Source organism: Rhodnius prolixus, unplaced genomic scaffold (assembly GCF_049639745.1).
Source record: "Rhodnius prolixus isolate KJV_2025 unplaced genomic scaffold, Rpr scaffold_6, whole genome shotgun sequence".
NCBI lineage: Eukaryota > Metazoa > Arthropoda > Insecta > Hemiptera > Reduviidae > Rhodnius > Rhodnius prolixus.
Window position 1 is genome coordinate 28,886,301 of NW_027411634.1, and position 24,838 is coordinate 28,911,138.

General features: G+C 30.2%; 1 protein-coding gene across 1 annotated transcript; it reads left to right on the plus strand.

Moving 5' to 3' along the window:
- On the plus strand, positions 1-22,940 carry Ir25a (ionotropic receptor 25a). The gene is made up of 19 exons (XM_074140110.1): positions 1-1,000; positions 5,572-5,653; positions 11,323-11,475; positions 13,046-13,205; positions 15,140-15,282; positions 15,595-15,818; positions 16,892-17,073; positions 17,145-17,262; positions 17,337-17,420; positions 18,328-18,471; positions 18,958-19,149; positions 19,380-19,579; positions 19,661-19,799; positions 20,056-20,306; positions 20,391-20,590; positions 21,302-21,434; positions 21,513-21,640; positions 21,789-22,023; positions 22,867-22,940. The coding sequence occupies exons 2-19, from the start codon at positions 5,575-5,577 to the stop codon at positions 22,910-22,912; spliced, it is 2,811 nt and encodes a 936-aa protein (XP_073996211.1). The 5' UTR covers positions 1-1,000; positions 5,572-5,574; the 3' UTR covers positions 22,913-22,940.
- Positions 22,941-24,838: the final 1,898 nt, after the last annotated feature.

Sequence of the window (24,838 nt, forward strand, 5' to 3'; positions counted from 1 at the left end):
TAAACCGCTTGATGATTTCTTTCATGAAAATAAAATACCATTTTAAGGAAACACTATTACATTTTTAGCGGTAATGCTAGCAAATACCAAAGTGCCTTTGACTTTAATCTCAATTAAATTATAATTAGTAGTAGTAGTAGTAGTAGTGAAATTAGTTCCTGTAGAGAGAGATTTGAGGGTGGATTTGGCAAGAAACCTACAATAGCAAATGTTTCCACCACAATTTGTTAGCCAGGTTATGCCTTAAGCCTTAAGGGATCTTTAGCCTGATTCATCCGATGTAAAATAATAATAATAGTAAAATATTTTGCCACAGTATCTAAAAATATTCCTAAATTATTAAATTTTACTAATAAATTGTTCTATTCTTTAAATTTGGATTTTTCGCAAGTACAGTTTGTCAAATGATTAAGTTTTATTTTTAAGAGGAACGAGCCACCAATTAAGAAGTAAACTTTGAGAACACAACTAGTTGGTGACAGAGAAAACATAATATTGATTTAATAAAAGGCCTCCCAAATAATTCCTGACAAAATTTTTTTTGGTATACCTAAACTTTGATTAATCACACAATTTATTTAACAACAAAGATTTTTATTTAAAATGCTTCAATTGATAAGAACAAAGCAAATATTAAATAAATCACTTTTAATTCAAATTTATCATCTTCATAAAAAATTAATTCGAAGGATTTTCAATAAAAAACAAAAAGGAAATGAACATGAGTCCAAATTTCCACTAATTTGGTCATGTTGAAGAAGATGACCCCACACGAAAAACCAGAAAGCTATTGGGCAATATACAAACCAATCAATGAACTTTATTTACCAATATTGACTTCTATAACGAAGCTAACAGTTTTTACCGAACATTCAAACACTTTCACATATTATATTAGACAGTACAAGTTCTTGTTTATAAAAATAATATTAATTGATTGTAATTATTTTTATTTAGTGTTTCTACAATTTTCATGGATGTTCATTGAGATCATTGAGAGGTAAGTCATTAAGTTATAACTACACACAATAGCACTAACATTAATAAAAAAAAATCACGATTAAATTATTTAATTAATAAATTGAAATTCTTTAAATTATCTTCGATTGGAAGAATATAAAACAAAACAAGGAGAAGCTGCTTTAGATATGGCGAGAAATTTCAATTAAATTAAGTTACTCCAAAACAATGTAGAAACTTTACAAAAATTGTTTCCTGTATTTGTAATTTTTGCTTGGTTAAAAAAAAAAATCAATAAACATTTTTTTATAAAATTAAGTTGTTTGAACAATGTAAAAATGGATGCAAACACAGAGTTACTTTGAACATTCTTTAACTTATGAAGATCGGAAAATACTTTTATAAGAGAAATATTCTAACTCCCGCTAAGAATTTCGATTCAATAATTTTCTTCAATTTCCGATTTTTCACTTTAATTTACTTTCGACTTTATAATCGAAAATTGAGCACTGAGTGTTTTACATTGAATGGCACTAGCATCATCGTTTCTCCGAAATCTCTCTCTAAAAAACGATCTTTTGGGAAAAATAAATTGTGATTCAATAATGCTAGCAAACAAGCATGATACAAGGAAAAAGCAAAGGAAATTTTAAGAAAAAAAAAAATCAAGGACAGTTAGAGAGATCAATTCGGTTAGTGTAGTGTAGGAGGATTATAGTCTGACTAAATTTTTTTTGTACGATATAAATATATTTAGAGAAATATAAGTTTCAATTGTATAGAATTTTTTTATTAAAATCAACATGCACAAATAAAGCTTTTATAAGAGATATGTGTAATCTAAAATAATATCGATCAAAAGTTTCGCGCATTTGGTAAACCTATTCATTTAAATCTCCTTATATTATATGGGAATTCCTAAAAAAGGCTATTTAGAGGAAAATTCAAGTCCACTCCCCCGCGGCATAAATTTTGCAATTTGACCCAAACCCAATATGGTAAAGAAACTTAAAAACAATCAAGTCCAATAGCTTTGCAAAAATTGAAAATGGAACTTTTTGAAATTAATTTGCGACTTACATAACACTGAATTTGCAGAAATAAAAGACAGAGTTAATTAAGAATTACCGAGAGCTTAAACTCATAAGATACGTTATAAGATAAACATTTAAGGGTATATTTTATTTTTTGACTTCCCTAGTAAGTGCATTTAAACCATTTGAATGTCTGTTACAGAATAAAAAGAAAAAACAAAAATTCTCTCTCAAATGAAAATCTGAAATAAAGTCATTGAGTTCTATTTCCTTAACAGCTAGTTACTTTCTATAATTTAATGCAGATTCTAAAGACGATACTTCAAAATTCTCTTTAATCATTTCAAAATACACTCTTAATATTGTGGAAAACCCCAATGTATAATAATTATCGTATTGTCAATAACATTATTTTTCCCATAATTCTGAGTACTATTAAATTAAAAGATTCTTCCGGGCACTTGATCTAATAGTTTTGATAACTATCCAGAAAAGTAGTAAGAAAATAATTCAAAACTTACTCTGTGATTAATTTGGGATTTTTAATAATTCAAATCATATACCCACACCTTTTGAGGAAATGTTAATTATCTACCATTAATAAAAATGGAAGGGATTAGCTGAGTAGGTTAACGAATACTGGATTTCAACGCGGAGATCACGGGTTCAATTCAGCTAGTAGCCCTTAGCTTTTCTTTTCCTAGGAGCTTCTTACAGCTTACTGTACGCAAACCGGCAATACAAAAAAGCTCCATTGAAAAAAGCTCCGGGCACCAATAACTACAGATGTTAATGCGCCTTACAAACAAAATAAAAAATGGTAAATAAAGTAATTAATTTACATCCCAGTATTGGTTTAAATGATTAATATCAATGCTGGATGTCTAGCGAAACGCCAGTATGTAATCATTCCAAAATATAAAAAGAAATTCAGAAACAATAATTTTATTAAAACTGTCCCGGTGAAACAAATTTACATCTTGAGACTCCCGTATACTAAAGCATATTCCAAGATAACAACTAACTAAGTAATGAAAAGGTAGGATCGCCCAAAAACTGCACGATAAAACGTAACATTGAAAAACACCTAACTTTGACAATTTTCTTCTCTTTCCCTATAAAAGATAAAAATCCCAAATTTTCTTTAAATTATAGGGCAAATCCGTCTTTATAACTGTAATTTTTTGCAACAACCCAGATTTTATAGATAATCATACTGAGTACAAATATGCGTGAATTCGAAAAGAATTTTCTTTCAGGTAATTTCAAGTCGAAGCAACGTTAATTTTTACAGAAGTTTTTAAAATATTTGTAGGAAAACATCCATTTTTAGAATATCTAGGCAGTTTCGTTGTAAATATGCACTGCATAAAATTGTGGAAAACAGTTGAACATTACAAATCAAAAGAAAACCATTTAATTTCCGAGAAAATTAGCAGTTAAATTCAAGGAGCAAAATATCAACTTAATGATCTTCAAGGTTATAGCATTTATAATATTGCAATTATAATATATATATTTATATATATATATATAGTACACTAAGTGTTTCATTATGGTATAAGCAATCATGAAAACGATGTAATTATAGATTACCTCTTTGGCGTAAAAGTTAAAAAGTAATTTATCCGAAATCGGTATTTTTATCGGAAATATATGTTTTGAGGAAAGAGGAGCTACATCATTTTACGAAGTGCAGCTAGATCAAACGACATCTTTACAACAAGAAAGTTCAAAAAGAAACAAATTTTACAACATGAGACTCTCGTATACTAAAGCATATTCCAAGATAACAACTAAGTGATGAAAAAGTAGACGGTGTTGTTAATGTAATCTGTCGAAATAATAAACTTTTGAGAATAAATGTTAAGGGTGTACGTTTCTTTCGATTTTTTTTTTCCTGAGTCTATTTGTTCTTGTAAGAGGTTTTCTGGAGTTCTATAACTTTGAAAGATGATGTCGTTTGCATTTGTGTGTTGAAAGTAATATTTCATCCGCCAAGTGCTCAAAAGTATTTTAGCCGAGTCTGTTTTTTATATGATGGAATCTATTATGGGCCCAAACATACTTCTGATAGGGAATACTGCAGAATATTCATCCCTCTACTAACCAAAACGATTTTGTTTGATAGGCAACTGAGTCATACTCAATAACATTCTTCAGGCAGAATTTGTATCAGGGTGTCGAGGAGGCTGTATGCCACAACCTGTAAAAATCCTGTCTTTCATTCAAGACCTCTAAACTATAGTTGCATATAACCGCAAAAACCTATTTAACCACCAAAACCAAGTCCCTTACTTCTTAAGAATTAGAACCCAATTACAGGATTTTGAGCCAAATCATTTTATAGACACCATGATTAAAGTAGAACAAAAATTGGGGAACTAGATTAAAACCGAAAAAACACTAGCCTTGTAAATAGTACGGAAGCAAATGAATCCAACGGAAGGTCAGAATTACCTGATTAAGCCATTTAAATGTGTATGCTATAGACGAAAGAATAAACTTGTTACATAGTTTACTCACAAAATGTTATAAAAAAACAGCATTACGGTAAATTTTTTTGTCTTAATTTATGGGCACATATTTTATTAATGAAATATTTTTATGAACATTAATACATTTTTCTTTTATTAATTTTTATTTATCCAGATTTTATTTTATCATTATTTTCTAATTTATAGATTGCATTATATTATTTGTATTATTCCTGATTGTAGACTACTAAAACATCACACAATGGTTAATATAAATTGGAACTGGGTCTTAATAAATATCAGAAAATTAAAAAGAAATAAAATCTTACCATAACAAATTCCTGAAGAAAAGAACTTTTAAAAAAGCAATGAAATTAGGATAATTTACCATTTTTAAATACCTAATTACAATTGCAGATGAGTTGGCGATCTTCTTGGCAATCTATTTCCATGTTATTAAACTTGATTACTTCCAATCATTATGTTTCGTTCTAAGAAAAGAAGCAATGTTGAACATTAAACACTACAGTAAAAAATAATTTAAAATATATTATAAGCAATAAAGAGTCGAAGCATTGGCTTATTCTAGGTCAGTAGATTAGAAATCGGAGGTTTCAGGTTCCAGTTTAGTATTTTCCTAGGAGCCTTAAAGCCCACTTGTAACGAAAGAACACTGTCAATTTCAATGAACGCTAACATAATTCAGTAACTTCTAGGGAAAATTAAATCGTGTCGAATAATATAGACAATATATCACTTTCTCTTTTTGGGAGAGAAAGTATTTCGATTTCGAATTGAAGTTTAAAGTTTTTCTCACGGAATTAGGGTATTTGTAGCATTCTGGGGAAGCGGGACCACAGGCGTCTTATAATAATTTTATTATAGTGAACAGTTATAATCTGTTGACTAAATTTTTAGTTTAAATTCTAAGTTTCTAAAACGGAAATTACGGTAAAAGAAAATTGGCGTAAATGTTTACATAAAATTAATTTCCCTTAATGAACCAAGAGAAACAACAACTAATTGATACAAGATAAAGTAAAACAAAAATTGTTTACAATTTAAATTTTAAATGAAAATAAAAACATTTATGGTTACAGAAAATGTATGTTTTTCTTCTGCTAATTATTTGGATGAAACTAAGATTCCTGTCCAGTCAGTCAACACAATCCATAAATGTCAGTAAGTACACTTCGTAATAAGTAATATATTCTATTAATATTCTACATATTATTTTTGTGAGTATGATTTAAATAATTTACTTGCTTTAAAAAAAAAATTGATATATGTAAATATAATTATTTTATTTTAATAAGGCACTAACTAATCAAATTAAGATTGTTCATTTGGCGTATCTTATTATAATTTTTGAAACACAAGTTTACATTTAATTGTAAATGGCCTTGAGATGAATTTGGTGTTACAATTCCTTAATTAATTAAATAAAAAACTTGTGAAGCTTCAATAACGGTAGTTCGGAACGCTAAAATGAATAAAACACTAAAAGGTTATTTCTTTTCTCTCTCGTCAAAAATGTTGATGATCTCTCATATTTCGTTCCTGAGGTGAAATTCACGCTTTTTTTCGTCTACCATAACTTATTCTTATTGATTGAGAACGGAATTATATTTGCCAGAATATGTTATATTATATATGTACGTATTTGACATACCCATGCATCCATCAAACCATACTTCTATATATGCATACCACCACCACATATGTATGACCCAGCCATCCTAACTAGAAGGGCTTATTCTATGTTAGCTTCACCCAAGTTACAAACATAGTTCTAACAGAAGCGTAAGCGAAAAAATGGCGAATAAAAATGAACAAAGAAATGTTAATTTTTTTCTCTAGCCTTGTTTCCCATTTCAGCACTTTTCTCAGCAGCACATTTTGCTGCGTCAGCAAGGAACGATATTGAGACGTTCGACTCCTAATCTAAAACCCCCAAAAAATCTCTTTTTGGAAATTGGTTTTATTAAGAATGGATGGAAGAGCCTTTTACGTACTAGAAGTAGCTGACAGAAAATAGTTGTTAATTGTTATTAAAACTAAGGGAGCTTTGGAGGGTAGTTAGTTTCGAGATGATAGTCTCCCAACATTCAGTAATTCCTAAGATCTTTGGTAACGGATCGGGACTGACTAAAAGCAAGAAATAGATGCAAGAACAACCGCAGGAAAAAATTCCCTTATATTTATTTGAATGACTTAAAGGTTCTAAGAACTACTTCAAAGGTCAGTTAAAACATTCTCTTCTTCTTTATCCATAATCTACCTCCTAAGATGTGAGGAGATCCCTCTTAAAGGGCCAGACCCAGCCAGTTCTTTCCTCTTACCAACTTTCAGCTTATTCAATCCATTCCTCTTAATTCTGAACTGCTAATCCAGCATTGTCTCTCCCAAAAACTAACTATGGGGATATATTTTTTAATACCGTTTATTTTGCAAATTACTACGTGCTTTTATAATATTACAAAACATCCAGCTAAAATCTCAAGGGTAACGAAAATATGTAAATTGTCATAAATGTACATCGCTGAGAGGCCACACTTTACAGAATTGTTAAAGGAGTCCGCAAAGGAACGCCTAACATACCGCCACTCTCTTTAAATAATAATCCTCAGACCACCTCTCTAAACAGCTATGCCTTTAGTTCTCACCATAAAGCTTCGACGTTGGCCGACTTCTTTCAGAATGTTCACATCAGGAACGCAGATCTAGGCGTTCCTTCGTTCACCCGTAGTGTAATATCTACGAACAAAGAGTTTTTTATTCCAACTGTAAAACACGACACCTGCAAATTAACTTCCCCGAAAGAAATCAGAAATATTATTTCCAAATTAAAAAATAACAAGGCTCCTGGTGTAGATGGTATTCAATCACGAATAATTAAAAATATATCTCGCAAGTGTTTAATTCACTTGACTAAGATAATTAACTATATTTTAATGTTTGGATATTTTCCAGAAATTAGGAAAACTGCAAAAGTGATTGTCTTCCCCAAGCCTGGAAAAGATCACTCTCTACCCAGTAGTTATCGACCAATCTCTTTATTACCCTGCCTTAGTAAAGTCGTTGAACGTGTTGTACTAAAGAGACTAAATGCATTTATTGAAAGTAATAATTTACTATCTCAAGTGCAATACGGATTTAGATCTTTTCACTCCACTACTGCACAGCTAGCAAGAGTCACGGACATCATTGCGGACGGATTTAATGTGAACAAGCACACAGGAATGGCATTGATCGATGTTGAGAAGGCTTTCGATTGTGTTTGGCATGATGGCCTAATCTATAAGATGATCCAGAATGACTTCCCTAAATACTTAATTTACTTTGTCAAAAGCTATTTGACTAGCAGGAAATTTTGCGTAGCAGTTGATGATGCTACTTCTAACCTCAGGCCAATTTTAGCCGGTGTGCCGCAAGGTTCGGTCCTTGGACCAACTCTCTTTAACATTTTTATTAATGATTTAACCAAAATTAAACTTAAAGCCAGTAGTGCGTTATTTGCCGATGACACTTCCTTTTTCATATCTTCCTTCAGAATTGACACTATAGCCAATCATTTGTCAATAGCTCTTGCTAAAAGTTTCAAGTACTTTAAAAAGTGGAGAATCAAACCTAACCACACTAAAACGGAGCTGATTCTATTCTCTCGAAGAAGACCCACAATCAACCATACTGTTACAGTAAATGGAGTCTCTCTACCATGGCGAAAAGAAGTTAAATACTTAGGATTAACTTTAGACTCAAAACTAACGTACACAAAGCATGTGAATAATGTATGTAATAAGGCGCTAGGCGTTATGTGCAGTCTGTTCTCCTTGCTTAACAGACACTCATCCTTGGACTTCCAAAATAAAAAATTAATATACTATCTCTACATTCGACCTATACTCCTCTATGCAGCCCCTGTCTGGTCTCAAACTTGCATAACCAATCATAATAAAATACAGAGAGTGCAAAACAAATGCCTGAGATTGATTGGTTCATTTCCCAGATGGACGCCCATAGACTACATGCACGCAGTAATTGACGTTCCTAGCATCTCCACTACTGTTTACTGTCTTTTAGAAAAATTCGTCTCCACTTGTTACAATAGTCCGTACCCACACATAGTAGCCATTGTTAATTACAATATAAACTCTCTCAGTTATAAAAAATATAAATATAAACGCTTAAAGCATCTTTTGTAACTCCCACCTGTATATCAAGCTAAGGTTTTTTTTAATTTTTTTCCTTAATATGTAAATATGTTCCTTTAAACTGAACTAAATAATTTGATGGCTGTATATAGGCGCTAAGCTTGAAATCTCAATTTCATTTCAAATTTGTGTACATATTTAAAGTTTTGTAAATAAATATTATTATTATTATTATTATTATGTAAATTGTAATTATTAGAATTAAAGGAAGAGAGAGTACTTAGCGTATTTCAACTAAATATTAGTTACAATGGAGTTATTGCTATTATTCATGTGGTGCCATTTAGTTACTTCAAAAAGAAGTGAAACATTTTTAAAATGAAGATAGTTACTTTAAAGAATATAGTAGTCCAGTAAGACTAATATCTGCATTAATAACGTAGACATGGCTTTCCCTGAGATATAACCTTGTACCCCTAAAGTCATTTTAATTCCAGAATATTGCTTTAATTATCATCTGTAATTAATACTCGATAATTAGATAAGCCACATTATAAACGGAATATGATTGAACACTGCAGACTGCTAGACTGATCTAATTTCATGCACATTACATCATTCCAAACATAAGAAACTAATTATTAGATCATTTACAAAGAATTATGCAGTAAATATAACGTGTTTTGTTGGCATTGGTATTAGCCATACATCCATCAGTAACATTTTGATTGATGTCAGAAATAGTTTAGAATATATTGTTTAACTAATAACCTTGACCTTTTTAACAATAAATTAATAGTTCTGATTAGGGAATAACTTTTATTTTTATTAGTTAACTAATTGTTTGTAAAAATGAGGTAAAAGATGGTCAGAAATTATTAATCTTTTTCTTATCTCCACCATCAATCTGACTTAATTATTAACGAAATTAAGATTGTTCTTTTTGAATGAATTCAATCTTAAGCTCCCTTTTCGATTGTATCTAAAACCACGTCCTCTACGTCAAACAATACATGTCAGCAAACATTTGCATAAATTAGAAATATTAATAGTTGCCCTAATGCAAAATCATATGCATGATGCAAGTCTTTTGTTTAGTGCGCCGTATACAAGAAAATTGTATTGAAAGTTTTTTACTTTCTCTGTAAGTGCGTTTACCTTACAGGCAATAAGACTGCCGCATATTACAATATTATAATTATAGTAATAATAATTGTAACAGCTAATTCAACTTGGAATTGTGAGAAAGCATTTTAAGAAGTACTTCAAATTTCCTACTCATTCTTTAACTATTGTCTAATCTGAAATTTGTGGCATGTTGCTTGCTCTTTTCATTATTGGTAATGATTCACTGGAAATGATCGATATGTTATCTATAACGTGATATAGAATTATTAAATATTCAGTAGTACAAATTAGTTTGACTAGCAAAAAAACAAAAGAAAAATTATTACTGGTATTGATACTAATTCGTAAAATTACTAATTTGTAAAATTTCAATTTTACAAATGAGAGCCCTATTATTTAAGTTCAAAGTGAAGTTGCATTCAATATTAATTTGAGAAAGCAGTTAATTAACTTTATACTTTTATTTATTAAAGAAAAAAATACAATTATACACACGAAAAAGTGCGTGAGCATTATCAGATAAGGTCAATTTCCTAGCTTCGATCCAATGAGAATCATAAGAACTTTTTTATTTTAGAAAATCCTATTAATTTTTAATAAAGTAAATCATTTTATTTCGCGCTACACAGTAAACAATTAAACACTAATATTTAAAACTTTTATGTTGATTAAGAATCTTTAATGAAAAAGTAAATGATAAAATGCCGCAGAAAGTGAATGTTAAGTTGACAAACAGCTTGAAAGTCATTCTTTTCTCAAGAAAAACAATCAACTGTTTTGTTAGTTTTACTACTTTCTATTATTTTGTTTAAAAACTCCCTAATCTAAAATTGAATCAACTTTTCTTAGGGAAGAAGAAAATCAGTTACAATTTTATAAGTAGTCATGGTATCCCAATCCAAATGTTTCCCATCTTATCTGTGGTAATACCACGAAGAAGTAGTAGGGAGAAAATTAGTAAATCATGTTACTAGTTTGGGGTGATACCTGCTATCTAAAGTGAAGACGATTTTAAAGACCTCTTGTGGTTGTTTGGTATCTTGCCTGGGTGAAATTCTGATTGCCTCGGTGGGGAAGGGCTGTTCCGGAAGACATCTCGACCAATTAACACTCTTGGAACTTATGTGCTCCCACTTCTTAAAGTATCTTTTTAGAACCACACCATGTATAACGGAATGCCAGTCTTCTCTGCTCCTTCACTTCACCTTCATCTTTCCAGAAAGCCCACGGATCTGAACAATAAACTGAAAATAAATCTAAAGACTTTTTTGAAAGGGAAGGCAGAATAAAGAGGGCACTTAAAATACATTATACCTCTCTTTATTAGCCAATATATGAACAAAAATACGAGTTTGAAATTAAAATGTTTTCCGTTTTAATTTTTCTTTGGACAAGCAGTATATTTGCTACCCCATTCACTGATACGAAACTATAAGTTATGTTTTCAAATATTTATATCTATACTAAATCAAAAACAAATTCTCACTTACCTACATGAACTTGATACAAATACTTATTTTAATTATTCATTAAAAATAATTTCTGTTACCACAATGTTTTTGCTCCAAGTGTTCATCAATGAGAAACACAACACTATAGCAGAGAAAAGTTATACCGCTGTGATGGATTACATCAGAAGAAACAGAAAACTGGGAGTACATATAGATGGAAATGTAAATGTAGTAGTAGCAGGAGATGATGCTAAAGCGATATTAGAACAATGTAAGTTATTTAATGATACGTCTTGTACGATAGATTTATATTTAATAAAATTAATAATAAGTTTGCAACCTAATAAACAGATGTTTCTGTCGTGATGAATGAAAAAACTTAAGTAGATTAATTGACAGTCCATTTTATTTTATTAATATAATATTGTGGGAAATCCAAGAAGCGTTTTAAGGAAGCTATTATTGCTTCAAGTAAAGCCGCCCTAAAGGAGGGACACACCTAGATTGTGGGCAAGTTTTTATGGAATCCTCCTAATATGGAACAAAAGAAATAGTTTTTTCATTACCTTGATTTTTTTTTTTTTTAATTTACACTCCTCTATAACTTGAAAGAAAAGAAAACCATTACTTTTGTTAAATTCCAAAGTAACTTGAGCACTCTACCTTGAGAAATAAATGGCTGTACTTTCATTGTAAATTATTTTGCTAAAGCAAAAGAAAAAGTAGACTACCTACTTGTGCGGGCTAAGATATTTATATAACTTTTTTTGAAAAGTTTAATGCGACTAGTAGAAGTTAAAAGATGCCGTCAGAATTCCTTGGTCGTCTTGATTGTTCACCTGGAAGTAAATAAGTTTGTATCCAAGAAATATGCTATTTAATACCGAATTGTGTGATTTGATAGAATCCCTAATGCTATTTGTCTAGCTGAGCTCGATTCAAGATGTAATTTTGTATCCTGGGATTTGATGGTACTGAATTATTAAAACTGAAGGGAATATTTATAATAATCAGAATAATGAGCTGTATAACTGATCCGTAAGCAAAAAGACTGTTCAAGTCCCGATTGGCTCTTTTTTTATCATTTTTTATTGTAAAGATTTATTTTACATTAGTCAGAGTAAAACAAGTCATTATTTTTTACTAAAAAAACTCCTTATACAGAGGGTAGGGATTAATTAGCTCAATGGTCTGTGTACCGGATTCCCATGCGGAGTTCTCGGGGACGAATTCAGATTTTCTCTTCCTAGAAAAAGCTCCAGAAGCCGGAAGCCGGACTGAAAAAAAGCTCCAGACGCCAGATGTCGATCTATTTAAAAAAAAAGTAACTGTAACTTGGTTTAATAATAAAAAATTATAAAAGAACGAAATTAGAAAATATTTCAATAGATAAAATTCTAAGTCTTTTTGGAGAACTGTGATTTCACTTCAGTTTTGTTTAGTTATTGATTACAAAATCCTTACGACCTTCATCATCACGATATACACGCTACTTGAAGGTCAGAAAGAAATGCGGTTTGAAAGTTTCAACAATATTGAAAATTAATACCTAACTTTTCTGTCTTTTTGTTTCATTAGAGTGCAACTGAATAAAACGCATCAATTAAACTTTAGAGGCATTGATTTTTTTTATAGCTATTTTGGCACAGCTTAATCTACTAACAAGAAGCAAACTCTTATTATTTTAAAGGTTTAATGATGTTTAAACGTAAAAGATATTACAGAATTTGTAATTTTCTCAGTGATGTTATACCTCTACTTAAAAGTTTACATTTAATAAGTGAATAGGAAACCACCAGATCTGAAGATAACTTGGATTACATTAAAAATCATTGTTTCAGTATGCGAAGTATTAAATTCATCAGTAACAGCTGGAAAGGCTCCATATTTAGTCCTAGATACCTCACTGACTGGAGTACCGTCAGAAAGTGTAAAAACTTTTTCTGCAGCCTTGGCATTACCAACAGTAAGCGCGTCGTTTGGGCAAGAAGGTGATATTAAGTAAGTATTAACAAGTGACTAGCAATTTTTATGTAGAATAATAAAACGAATTTTCTCCTTATATTTCCAATTTCTGAAAAATGTTAATTGTACAGTACAGTTTATCGTTTTGGGTGACTAATTCATTAAGAGAAAGAATATTGTCAATTTCAGTCATTTTTTTAATTTTTTTTTTGCTACGCTTTCGAACTAGGGACTAGGTATGCCTTATGCTATTGAAAATCATATTTTTTACATGTTTCATCTAAGGTTGGAGTGTCCTCTACCCTGATTGTTTAGGTACTTTTTTTTTTAAGATAACCCTTAATTAAGATTATATGTAGTCAAAAATAAAATACTGTGTTTAATTATATTATTTAAGTATTTATAATGTTTAAGTATTTACAAAATAAAAGAACAAAAGGCGCTATGACGAGTCAGAACTCAAAAATCCAGAGCAAAAATTTTAAGTAAATTGTTAGCATTCAAAAGTAGTATAAAAATTGTTTATTTTTATCTACAGTTGGATCTTCGGGATATATTATCTCATTGATTTTTATTTGTAAAGTAGCTCTAGGTCTCGTTAAATCTGTTTTTGTAATAAAATAAAGTAACTTTCGATGTGCATGGTTGCAGACTGTTTTTTTACATTTCTTAGAAACATTCAATAGTATGACATTTTTCCGGGTGCTGCTTTTAATCTCTTAAAACGAGTTTCGGAAAGAAAGAAATACCTAACGAAAAATAAATAAATAAATGATTACTGATTCTGAAAAGCAGGTTTACAGAGAATGAAGAAGATAATTGTTTTATTGAACATTTATTCATGAACTTGAATTATGTAAGGCTCTACGAATTATGGAAAAATAAAATTACTAAATCCAGCTCCTTACGGGGCTGCTGCAAGGAAGAATAGTATACAATCACTGAGACTGGATAAAAATCAAAAGTGATTCAAATAATTTTTAAAAAAAATGACATTGATTCACGAATTATTTTTTTTTGCTTACTTTTATGGAAAGGGTTTACAATTAGAATATAGCTTCCATAGCCGAGTTTAAAGATGGTTTCTTGTTTTAAGCGAGATTTGATCAAACTTTATTGGTGAAAGAGCATACAATTATTTCCAAATTAAATTGAATAGGTTTTTACCTAAACCATCTCTCTCTGGCTCTCTTAAGTTCCATTCATTAAAGTATGTCTTTGTGAATTTTGTTGGATGATGAGACAGAGTTTTCTTATAGGTTCGCTAAACCTAATTAGTTGTACAATTTGTCGTTTGTGTATTGAGTGAGAGGTTTGGTGTGGTTTGAGTTGTTGGGATATTCAAAGGCAAGCAAGTCTAAAGAAGTGCCAGAATTTCTCTACTTCTCTCATTTTCAGATATAAGTGAAAAAGTGTAGTTAAGTTGAACTATTACTGACTTGACAAGAGAATCAAGTAAACTTTTACAACGACACGTTAAGGATTGTCGCAGAAGTGGCAATCGATCTGTTTACACTCGAGTTAAAGCAAAAAGGATGCCAAACGAATGTTCTGCCTAAAGGTGAACATTTTGTATTGTTATATAAAAATATTTGAGAATTTCCTACACCTTGATTTGTTAAGGGGAGTTTAGCGAAGAGACTAAATACAATAATTATGCGTTTAGTTTGACAAAACGATTTGCATTTTAATTTTATTAAAGACCTCGGAAGCTTAATTTGTGTCAATACAACCTGAAAAAGGTTTCTTATTTAGTTATTTTTCTAAAACTTCGAAAGACTACTTTTGCCTACTTTCTTCTGAAACATTTATTTCTATTATTTATTTTTATTAAAGAAAATTCTCCAATTGCTACATATATTCATTCGTTTACTGAATATACTTAGTTGGTTTAGAGAGATTAAGAGAAATACATTTGTTTTATATTTTTCTCTCATATTCTGACTTAAATATTTTTTTTTATTTTGTAGACAATGGCGTAATATAGATGGCGAAAAATTAAAATTTCTAATACAGATAAGTCCACCGGCAGACATAATTCCTGAAATAATTAGAAATATAGTTACTATGCAGAATATTACAGGGGCAGGAATACTTTTTGATGATTCCTTTGGTAAGATATTAGAATATGTAGAGGCCATAAATAATTTTTTTTTTTTTGGTGAAATTTTTATGAACAAAACCACTTTAAAAAAAAGAAAATGGTGGTAAAAAATAATTTTCTAATTAAATTGTGAAATTCGATGTTACTGATTTTATTCAGTAGAATTCTAGAAAACTATTCCACTATTACTTTTATTACAACAGTTTGTTTAGTTCAGGGAGTCAACTTCGAAAACTGGAAATCTATCAATTTCTTTATGAAACAATGAATTTTAAACAATTTAGTTCTTCTCAAAATATCGACTGTTTGAATATGTTTCAGTAATGGATCACAAATATAAATCATTACTACTAAATGTAGCTGCTAGACATATTATAGCACATGTAGGAAACGATAGAGAAATCAGAACGCAATTGCTTAGATTTCGAGAGTTAGACATTGTGAATTTTTTTGTACTGGGACGATTAACAATGATAAAAGCAGTATTAGATTTAGCAAACAACAAATACTTTGGAAGAAAGTATGCTTGGTATGCAATCACTCAGGTAATATTTTATTTTATTATTTAGTGTCAATGATTATTTTAAAAATGGCGTATTAATCCATCAAGATAAAATATGCGTGATCTGCGAATAAAATCAATGATATCCTCATTTACTATATTTGATTAATCGGCAACTGTTTGGAGAACATACTATAATTAAATTCACGGTAAATTGTCTTTTTATAACAATAGGCTATGATAGACCAGCATATGTTTTAATTCTTCTGCATTCTTTAATATTTGGATCTTCTTCCTTTAGCCTTTTGTGTCAGTCTTCAGTCCTCTGTCAATTGTATTTCAAAACCTCCTAGAGATTAGAAATCATTTTTCTTAGTCGGTCTCAAACATATTGCATTTACGTACATGTGAATACCATTGGATCCTAAATTACCGGGAAGGATTACTTGTTTATAACTTTAAATTCTTTGAAATTTCGCCAGAAGAATTATTGGCCCTTCAATGAAATCTTATTTTTACTATATTTTACAGAAATTAGTATTAATAATGTGGATAATTTTTGTATTTTTATTTTACGCTTGTCTTCATTATAAAACGAAAAAAAGCGTCTGAAGTTTTTTAATGCGTCAAAAACTATTGCAGATATTTAAATTTGGTTCCAACTCATGTTTTGTTAACATTCTTTTCGGTTACTGTTTCTTAGAACCTATTTCTTTCTAAATTAATACATGCACATTGAAATAAAAAAGAAATCTATTTGTTGGAGAAACAATATATTCAAAATACTTCGCCTTATGCTAGTAAGAGAATGTAAAAGTAACAATATACAAGACTTGATTTCTAAAAATTTCAGTTATACAGTCTTTAGATTAGCTGGGGAAACCTGAGTTGGTGGACAAAATGTGCGTTTAATTGAAACTAAGAGATGTGAACCGGAACCTAAACATCCTCTTCAAAAAGTCTCTCATAGGTCGTGGCGATTAAGCTAGTTTTTGTATAGTTTCTTAAAGCACTAAATATAATATAAATTAAGTAAATTTAATTAAATCCTCGTAATACTTGTGTCTATAGTTTAAATTTAAATATTTGTTAATTTTAATGTTTCTATTTTTTAAGGACAAAGGCCAACTAAAATGTTCATGTACAAACGCAACAATACTTCATGTAAAACCTGAACCAGAAGCAGCAAGTCGTGAGAGATTGGACAATCTAAGAACAGCTTTCAACCTTGTAGAAGAGCCAGAAATCACATCAGCCTTTTATTTTGATTTCTTTCTACATGCAATACTTGCTATAAAGTAGGCTTTTTTACAGAATTTTTTAAATACTAGCCAGTACACTGAATTAAAGACATCTTCTTTTATCACAGGGGTCTCACTGAAAATGAATTACTACCAAAAGATTTTAACCGAACAACTTGTGACGATTACAAAGAATATCAGGAAATTATTAGAAAAGATTTAGATCTCAGGAAATATCTAAAAGCGGTATTTACTATAATTATGCACCTGATATTTGAATCCATTAACAAATATTTCAACTTGCTCTATTTGTTTTTTAGGTAACAGAGCCATTTTCGTACGCTCCTTTTATTATTGGAGCAAATGGGCACAGCTATCCTGAATTTATAATGAAACTTGAAAAGGTAACCGATCAGAAAATTTTGACATTTAGAAAACGGTAAAAATGGCTGCTCTATTTTGTTGAGTTACAATGTTTCAGTATTCAGCTTACTGATCAGTCCTGAAGAGACAATTTTCATTAGTACTCAAAGACATGAGATCAAATGTATTCGATGGTACCGATAAGTGGTAAAACAACTAGTCGGTTAAACTGACTAAAACATTCTACTGTAATTAGTCGTACGGTACAGAAATTATTTTCTACCCTTCTATATTTATCGTAAGAGAAATGTCATTCTTCAATTCCATAGAGGCTTAAAAGATAATTTATCCTCTTAAAGTAATTAATATAATCCAAAAACCACCTGTTCTAAATTTAAGAATCCTTAAAGAAGGTAACTCTGATGGAAGTGAGAAGCTAGAGGATTTGACTTCTTTAGAATAAACATGAAAGAACTATTCTTCTATTTACGTCGACTGAAACCCAATTTCAAGTTTATATGTTGAATGTTGGTGTTCAATGCTGTTGCCGAGAAGAGGTAGTGTATCATTATTGCCAATTTTCTAACAAATCAAGAAGAAACAAAGAGGTACCGAAATTTCTCAAGAATGATAGAGGCATAATTTTAATTATAGACCTCACATTTGCAACAAGAACACTTATGACATTATAAATCAGCTTATTTCAAGAAAACCCGTTGAAATGAGACCCACTGAAAGTTCTAGTTCACTGAGGATTAAATCTTAATTTATTATGTTTAGGATCAATCTTTAACAGAAATAAGGCCTCAGATTACAATATAGGTGACAAAAGACGAAAAGTGTCCAATCTAAAATGTTATAAAAAAAAAAATTTTAATTGTTGAGCTCATTTAGTTTTTATTCAAAAAGCTTTGGTTGTAAAATAAATTTCCTATTATATTTGTTTAGGTAAGCATAGTGAACTCCCAATCAGAAAGTGTTGAATCTTTAGGAACATGGAAAGCAGGACTATCATCTCATATTTCTTGCAAAGATCCAGTTGCAATGTCAAATATGTCTGCAGTGACTATATACAGAGTTGTTACAGTTAAGGTAAACAAATATTATTATTAAATATAAGTAAATCCAATAAATTGTACAAGTGACTAGGAAAATATCTAATAAAATGCTAAAGTGCAAAAAATAAATAAAAACAAAATGATGGCTTACCTTAGTTTTCAAGCGAATTCAATCCATGAGGTACCCTTAGATTTTGGAATTCCCGTTCAACAAGTTTCTTAAATATCACTGCAATAAAAATATTTTACAGATAAGTTTTATTCAAGTTTCAAGAAAAATAGTTCTCAATAGTTATATAATAATTATGATAGTTTTGCTTAATAATATTCATTTATTGTGAGAATCGAAGAAGATGATGATTCAGGAGTAGAAAGCTTTTTAATTACTTAACTTAATTGAGGAATGTTATTGAGTAATGAAATAACTAAATAACTATTTCGAATTTAGGGCTTACTATTTTACTTAAAAATTATTCTTTGAAATTTAAGTAAGCAATGAAAATAAAGAAATTTATTTTAGCAACATCCATTTGTTATTGAATATCAAGATGGAGGAGAAACCAAGTTTAAAGGATATTGTATTGATCTTATTGAAGAAATCAGATCTTTTGTTAATTTTGAATATGAAATATATGTAGCACCAGACAATAGTTTTGGAGATATGGATGAAAATGGTAACTGGAACGGAATGATAAAAGAACTTATTGAAAAGGTAAAACTAGAAGCATAAAATTAAAAGTTTTTAAGTAACTCTATTGTAAGCTAATTTTTTTCACAAATAATACAACTTTCTTTTCAAAAAAAATTGTGAAGAAAAATCTTGAATTATTATTTATTATTATACTGATCTAGAGATCAAATTTACACACTTGAATGATTAATAATTTATCCACTCTTTTTGCGACCTAAGAAATATATTTTAAATTCTTTAAAATATTTCAGAGAGCCGAAATAGCCTTAGGCTCACTTTCAGTGATGGCTGAAAGAGAGAATGTTGTAGATTTCACTGTGCCCTACTATGATTTAGTAGGAATAACTATTCTCATGAAAAAGCAAATAACGCCAACATCTTTATTCAAATTTTTAACCGTTCTGGAAAATGATGTTTGGCTTTGTATTCTAGCAGCATATTTTTTTACTAGGTGAGTATTCTTTAAAGGGATTAGAGCAGTTTGTCACTAGGTTTATATCTAAATTTGAAAACATCTTATTTTATTTTTTAGTTTTCTAATGTGGATATTTGATCGTTGGTCACCTTACAGTTATCAAAATAATAGAGAAAAATATAAAGATGATGAAGAAAAACGAGAATTCAATTTAAAAGAATGTTTATGGTTTTGTATGACTTCACTTACACCTCAAGTAAAAATTCAAAATATTTATCGTTTTAGATTTATTTGATTTTATAAGAAGAATGTAATGTACAGAATTTAATTATTTTTATTATTAGATTCAGAGCTGCTACTGTTTTTTACTTAAGTAAATGAATATTTAGTTGCCAAATAGAAAATTCACTTAAGAAATTGTTCCATTAATACATCACATTACTAAATGATTTACTTTTTATTTCACAATACTAAAGCATTTTAACGAACTATTTTAATAATTATGTTAAAAGGGTGGTGGTGAAGCTCCAAAAAATTTGTCTGGGCGATTAGTGGCAGCGACATGGTGGCTTTTTGGTTTTATAATTATTGCATCGTATACAGCCAATTTGGCTGCGTTTTTAACAGTTTCTCGACTGGACACGCCTATAGAATCATTAGACGATTTGGCCAAACAATACAAGATACAATATGCGCCAATTAATGGATCTTCATCAATGACTTATTTTAAAAGAATGGCTGATATTGAGGAAAGATTCTATGAGTTAGTTTAATCATAGAATGCTTTTATAAAACAAATAAATATTTATATTTTTTTATGATTAAGTTCACTTTTTAATGTGTTTAGAATATGGAAAGATATGAGTTTAAATGATAGTCTGAATCCAGTGGAGAGAGCTAAGCTGGCTGTGTGGGATTATCCAGTTAGCGATAAGTACACTAAGATGTGGCAGGCAATGAAGGAAGCCCAACCACCTGCTACTCTTGAGCAAGCTCTTAAGAGAGTAATGGACTCAAAAAGTTCTACAGAGGGTTTTGCTTTCCTTGGTTAGACTATTTCAAATTACATTTCTTATTATATTTTTAATCAATTACTTATAACTGCCTTTAACTTTGTCAACGGAATTTATGCTCTTGAAAGAAAGAACTAGCTACATATTTAGGGGTTTTAGCATACGTACATCTAGATATGTAAGTTAAACAGAAATACTCCTTTAATGAACCTCCTAATATTTTCCTTGCAAAATCTGCAGAGATGGTTGATAAGTGTACATCGGCATTACTCGTACACTGGAACAAACACTTAATGAGAGCTTATGGATAATTTAGATCGATGTGAATTTGGCATTATATCTAAGTAAAAAGTAGAAGCACAGCTTTATTTCAATAGTTCATACTTTGCCAATTCAATTCCTATGTCCTCAAGGTTTGAGTTATTTTTAAACTTTTTACAAACCCGCTTTACCCCTTTTTCCATTACTAATGTAAACCTTATAAAGTTAATCTATATTGCAAATTATATATTAAAAATAAATTTGGTGGCGTAATTTGGATTGTTACATTATGTAATAATTCATAGCCAACTTCTTTTTATTTTTAGACCAGCGTCAGAGTTCTCAAAATCTTTTAATATCTTTTTAGTTAATTGAAAAACCTGAATAATATTTGATGACAAACTACCAGCCCTTTGGACTAGTTTAAATTACAAATCTGATAATGTATTCTAAGCTTAAGAAATAACCTATTGTGTCTGTGTAGGTGATGCAACAGATATCAAGTACCAAGTATTAACAAACTGTGAGTTTCAAATGGTAGGAGACGAATTTTCAAGAAAACCATATGCTATAGCAGTACAACAGGGTTCACCGTTAAAAGATCAGTTTAATAATGCGTTAGTTACAAAATATGATACTTTTTTATGAATGTGCTAATAATGAAATCAATAAAATGAGAAAAACATTGTTTCCAGAATATTACAATTACTAAATAAACGAAAATTGGAAAAATTAAAAGAAAAGTGGTGGACTGAAAATCCTGAACGTAAAAAGTGTAATAAACAAGAAGAACAATCAGATGGAATTAGTATCCACAATATAGGTTAGCAATTTAGTTTTTTACAAATCTCTATTTTTATTTTGTTTAAATAAGTGAAACTAAGAACTTGGAATTTATACTTGAATTATAATAGCGCTCTTATAATCATAACAATCATACCATTACTACAAAATGAATTCTTCATCTACAGGAGGTGTATTTATTGTAATATTTGTGGGAATCGGACTGGCATGTATAACACTTGGTTTAGAATATTGGTGGTATAAATTCAAGAAACCTACGACAAATCAGCCCCCACCAGCTGCTGGAATAGGGCTGAAGGCTTTGACAAATGAACAACATAGACAAGCTGCGCTCGGAAAATTAAGTGTTACTGGATTGTCTGATTATACCAATCAACAATTCCGAGCTAGAAATCATATCAGGTAATTTCAAAGTAATCCATCGCATTCAAAGATCAGGAATAATTAAATAATAATTTATAATTAAAAAATATATCTGTAAAGCTAATATGTATTGTGGTAGTGGATTCGATTCCCGGTCTTGGGCCTTGCATTTTATTTAACGGTTAATAAAAGAAATTTACAGTAAAGTATGTTTGCTAGTCGCCTCCGTATACGACACCTAATTGGTAGTTGGACGTAAGGCCCACCTGTAAAATAGGCATTACTTTAATTAAAAAATATTTAGAAACAGTTCGCACAAAATTATCACATTTTTAATTTAAGGTGCATCAACTTCTAACATTGGCAACTGCAGCCTATCAATGCACAACGGTCTCAGTACAATGTTATCTCGCTACAGGCAACACTGCCCAGATCACCGGGCACTAACTAATGTTTAGTTAACACTAAAGGTACTTAGAAAGGAATATCTAAGAGTAACGCGCCCGAATTTGCTAGTGATCTCCTACTTACCGGTTTACCACATACCACCAACTGAGCACATCAACTCCCTTTGTTGATTACTAATAAAGTAATTTTGTAGAATTAATAAGAATCTAAAATGAAAAATCAAAATTATTCTCATACAACTTTCTCTTACTGCTGTTTACGTAATAAATACTCTTTAAATTTAGAATTCGTGCTAAAAAAAGATAGTTGAAGGAAGTGCCCTCAGCTTAGGAACCTCACAAGAACTTAATCAAGACAAAATTCAAATCTAATTTAATCCATTTTAAGATAATCTTCTGGTGATGGACTCCGGTTACTAATAACAATAGCACAATCTATTATGAGTGATGTAACATTACAAATTACTTGTTATAGGAGACAAGTACATCCACAAGGTCATGGAAGAGCGGGCCACTGGTGAGAACTCAGAAATCAATATACAAAATAATCACTTTGTACAACCATCGAGCTACTTAGATGACATAGTTTTAAAAATTTTTGTGGAACTTCACCTTAAAATGTTATATTATAAAAATAAATCTTCTAAAAAAATTATTTAACTGCATTTTATTCACCTCATCATAAATATTAATATTGTAAGCAATTATAAATATAAATATCTGCTAAGCACCTGCCGATAAGCATTAGAAGTGAAAGGAGAACCAAGATAATCTCAAGCTGAACAAACTGAAGATTATCACGAAGCCAGGTTCAATGTGATAAAGTCATGTATGTTACTTCTAGGGCTCTCAGTACACACTCAACCGAGCTCAAGTGTGAGAGAAGTAAGTAGAAAGAGTGCCAAATGCTATAAAATGAGCTAATTCATAAGAAACATGTGTAAATAGGGGAAAACAGGGTAAACAGCTTGTTGGAAAGTCACAAGAAGGGAAGGTACCTTAGTCCTTCTAGAAATGTCCACGAGATTTAAACTCTTAATCTTGTCTCCTTCCTTCCTATTATTATATTATATTTTATTATTATTATTTTTGTAAGGACCAAAGACCATTTCTATTTCTACGGCGTGAATAATTTTCAAGTATTTGTTCCTAGTCGCGAACATTTTGACTTAAAATTAAATATAAAAATTGAGCTGACTGTTATTTTGAAATATTTTGTATACACATCTCATTCACAAGGACATATAAGCAATTTTATTTTTTAATTCTCAAGAGAATTTTAGATTTAAAATAAAATTCAAACACACATAATACTCCTTCCTCATATAATCATAAATTGTAAATAAAGAAAACATTTGCTGAGTGAAAGTGCACTAGACTTAGAACGCGGAGACAACAGTTCGCGATTCAGTCTGGGAATTCTTAGATTATTGTTCGTAGAAAACTAATCAATAGAAGGGCACGAAAACTGTGTCCAGAGGCTGGCTGAACATTGAAAAGCTAAAGGCGATAGTACCCTTAATCCCCTACTGTTGCACCCTGTACCCCAATACCCTGTTCTGTCGCCTAAAACTGTAAAACAAAAAGAAATAAAATGGTTTATTTTTTATTCATTAGTAATATTTTAACAAAACGTCAACCCTGTAGAATAAATAGTAGAATCTATAGGCAACAAGAATAAAAATTAATAAATTTTCTTGGGCTTACAGGACATGAAATGCGTCATTTGAAAAGTAGGCTAGAAAGCCTATATGTACCCTAAACCTATGAAGCAACTGATAGAAAAGTTAAAGCAATGGAACAGTATATCTTCCAAGTAACAATACATCAACCAAAAGTAAGTTGAAAGTAATATACTGTGATTTACGCTTTAAACATATGTAAAATAACATTCGTCAGCCATTAGCCATTAGGGTAGTTAAAGTTGGGTTTAAATGTTTTGATCCAATAATTTTAATGATGATGATGTTGATGATAATTTTAATGAGCAAACTACAAAAGTTCAAGTTTTATATGCAAAAATTAATTATTAATTTGTTTGATACATTTACCCCAAACCAACAAATAACTTTCTTGTTAACATAAATGAATAAGTTCACAACATCGAAATGTTAAATCAAAACAAAACTGTTGGATCGTTTATTTGCAATAAAGTAATTTTGGACTAGCAGTTAACAGTATTATTACATGACCTTATCGTGTTATGTGGACACTAGTTTTAGGAACTTAGTTGCATGGAAGTGTATTGGAGGCCGATGTAGACGTTTGTTCAATGAAATATATATGAAGGTCAGGAAAAAGGTAATATCTATTGACCATTTGATGTATCACAATCTGCCATTTATTAATTTCCTAATCAAACTCAACTAATAGAATGAAGAAAGTCATTGAACTTTTCTATTTTCATTTCTAGTGTGTTTTAATACTTATATAATTATCTGATTATC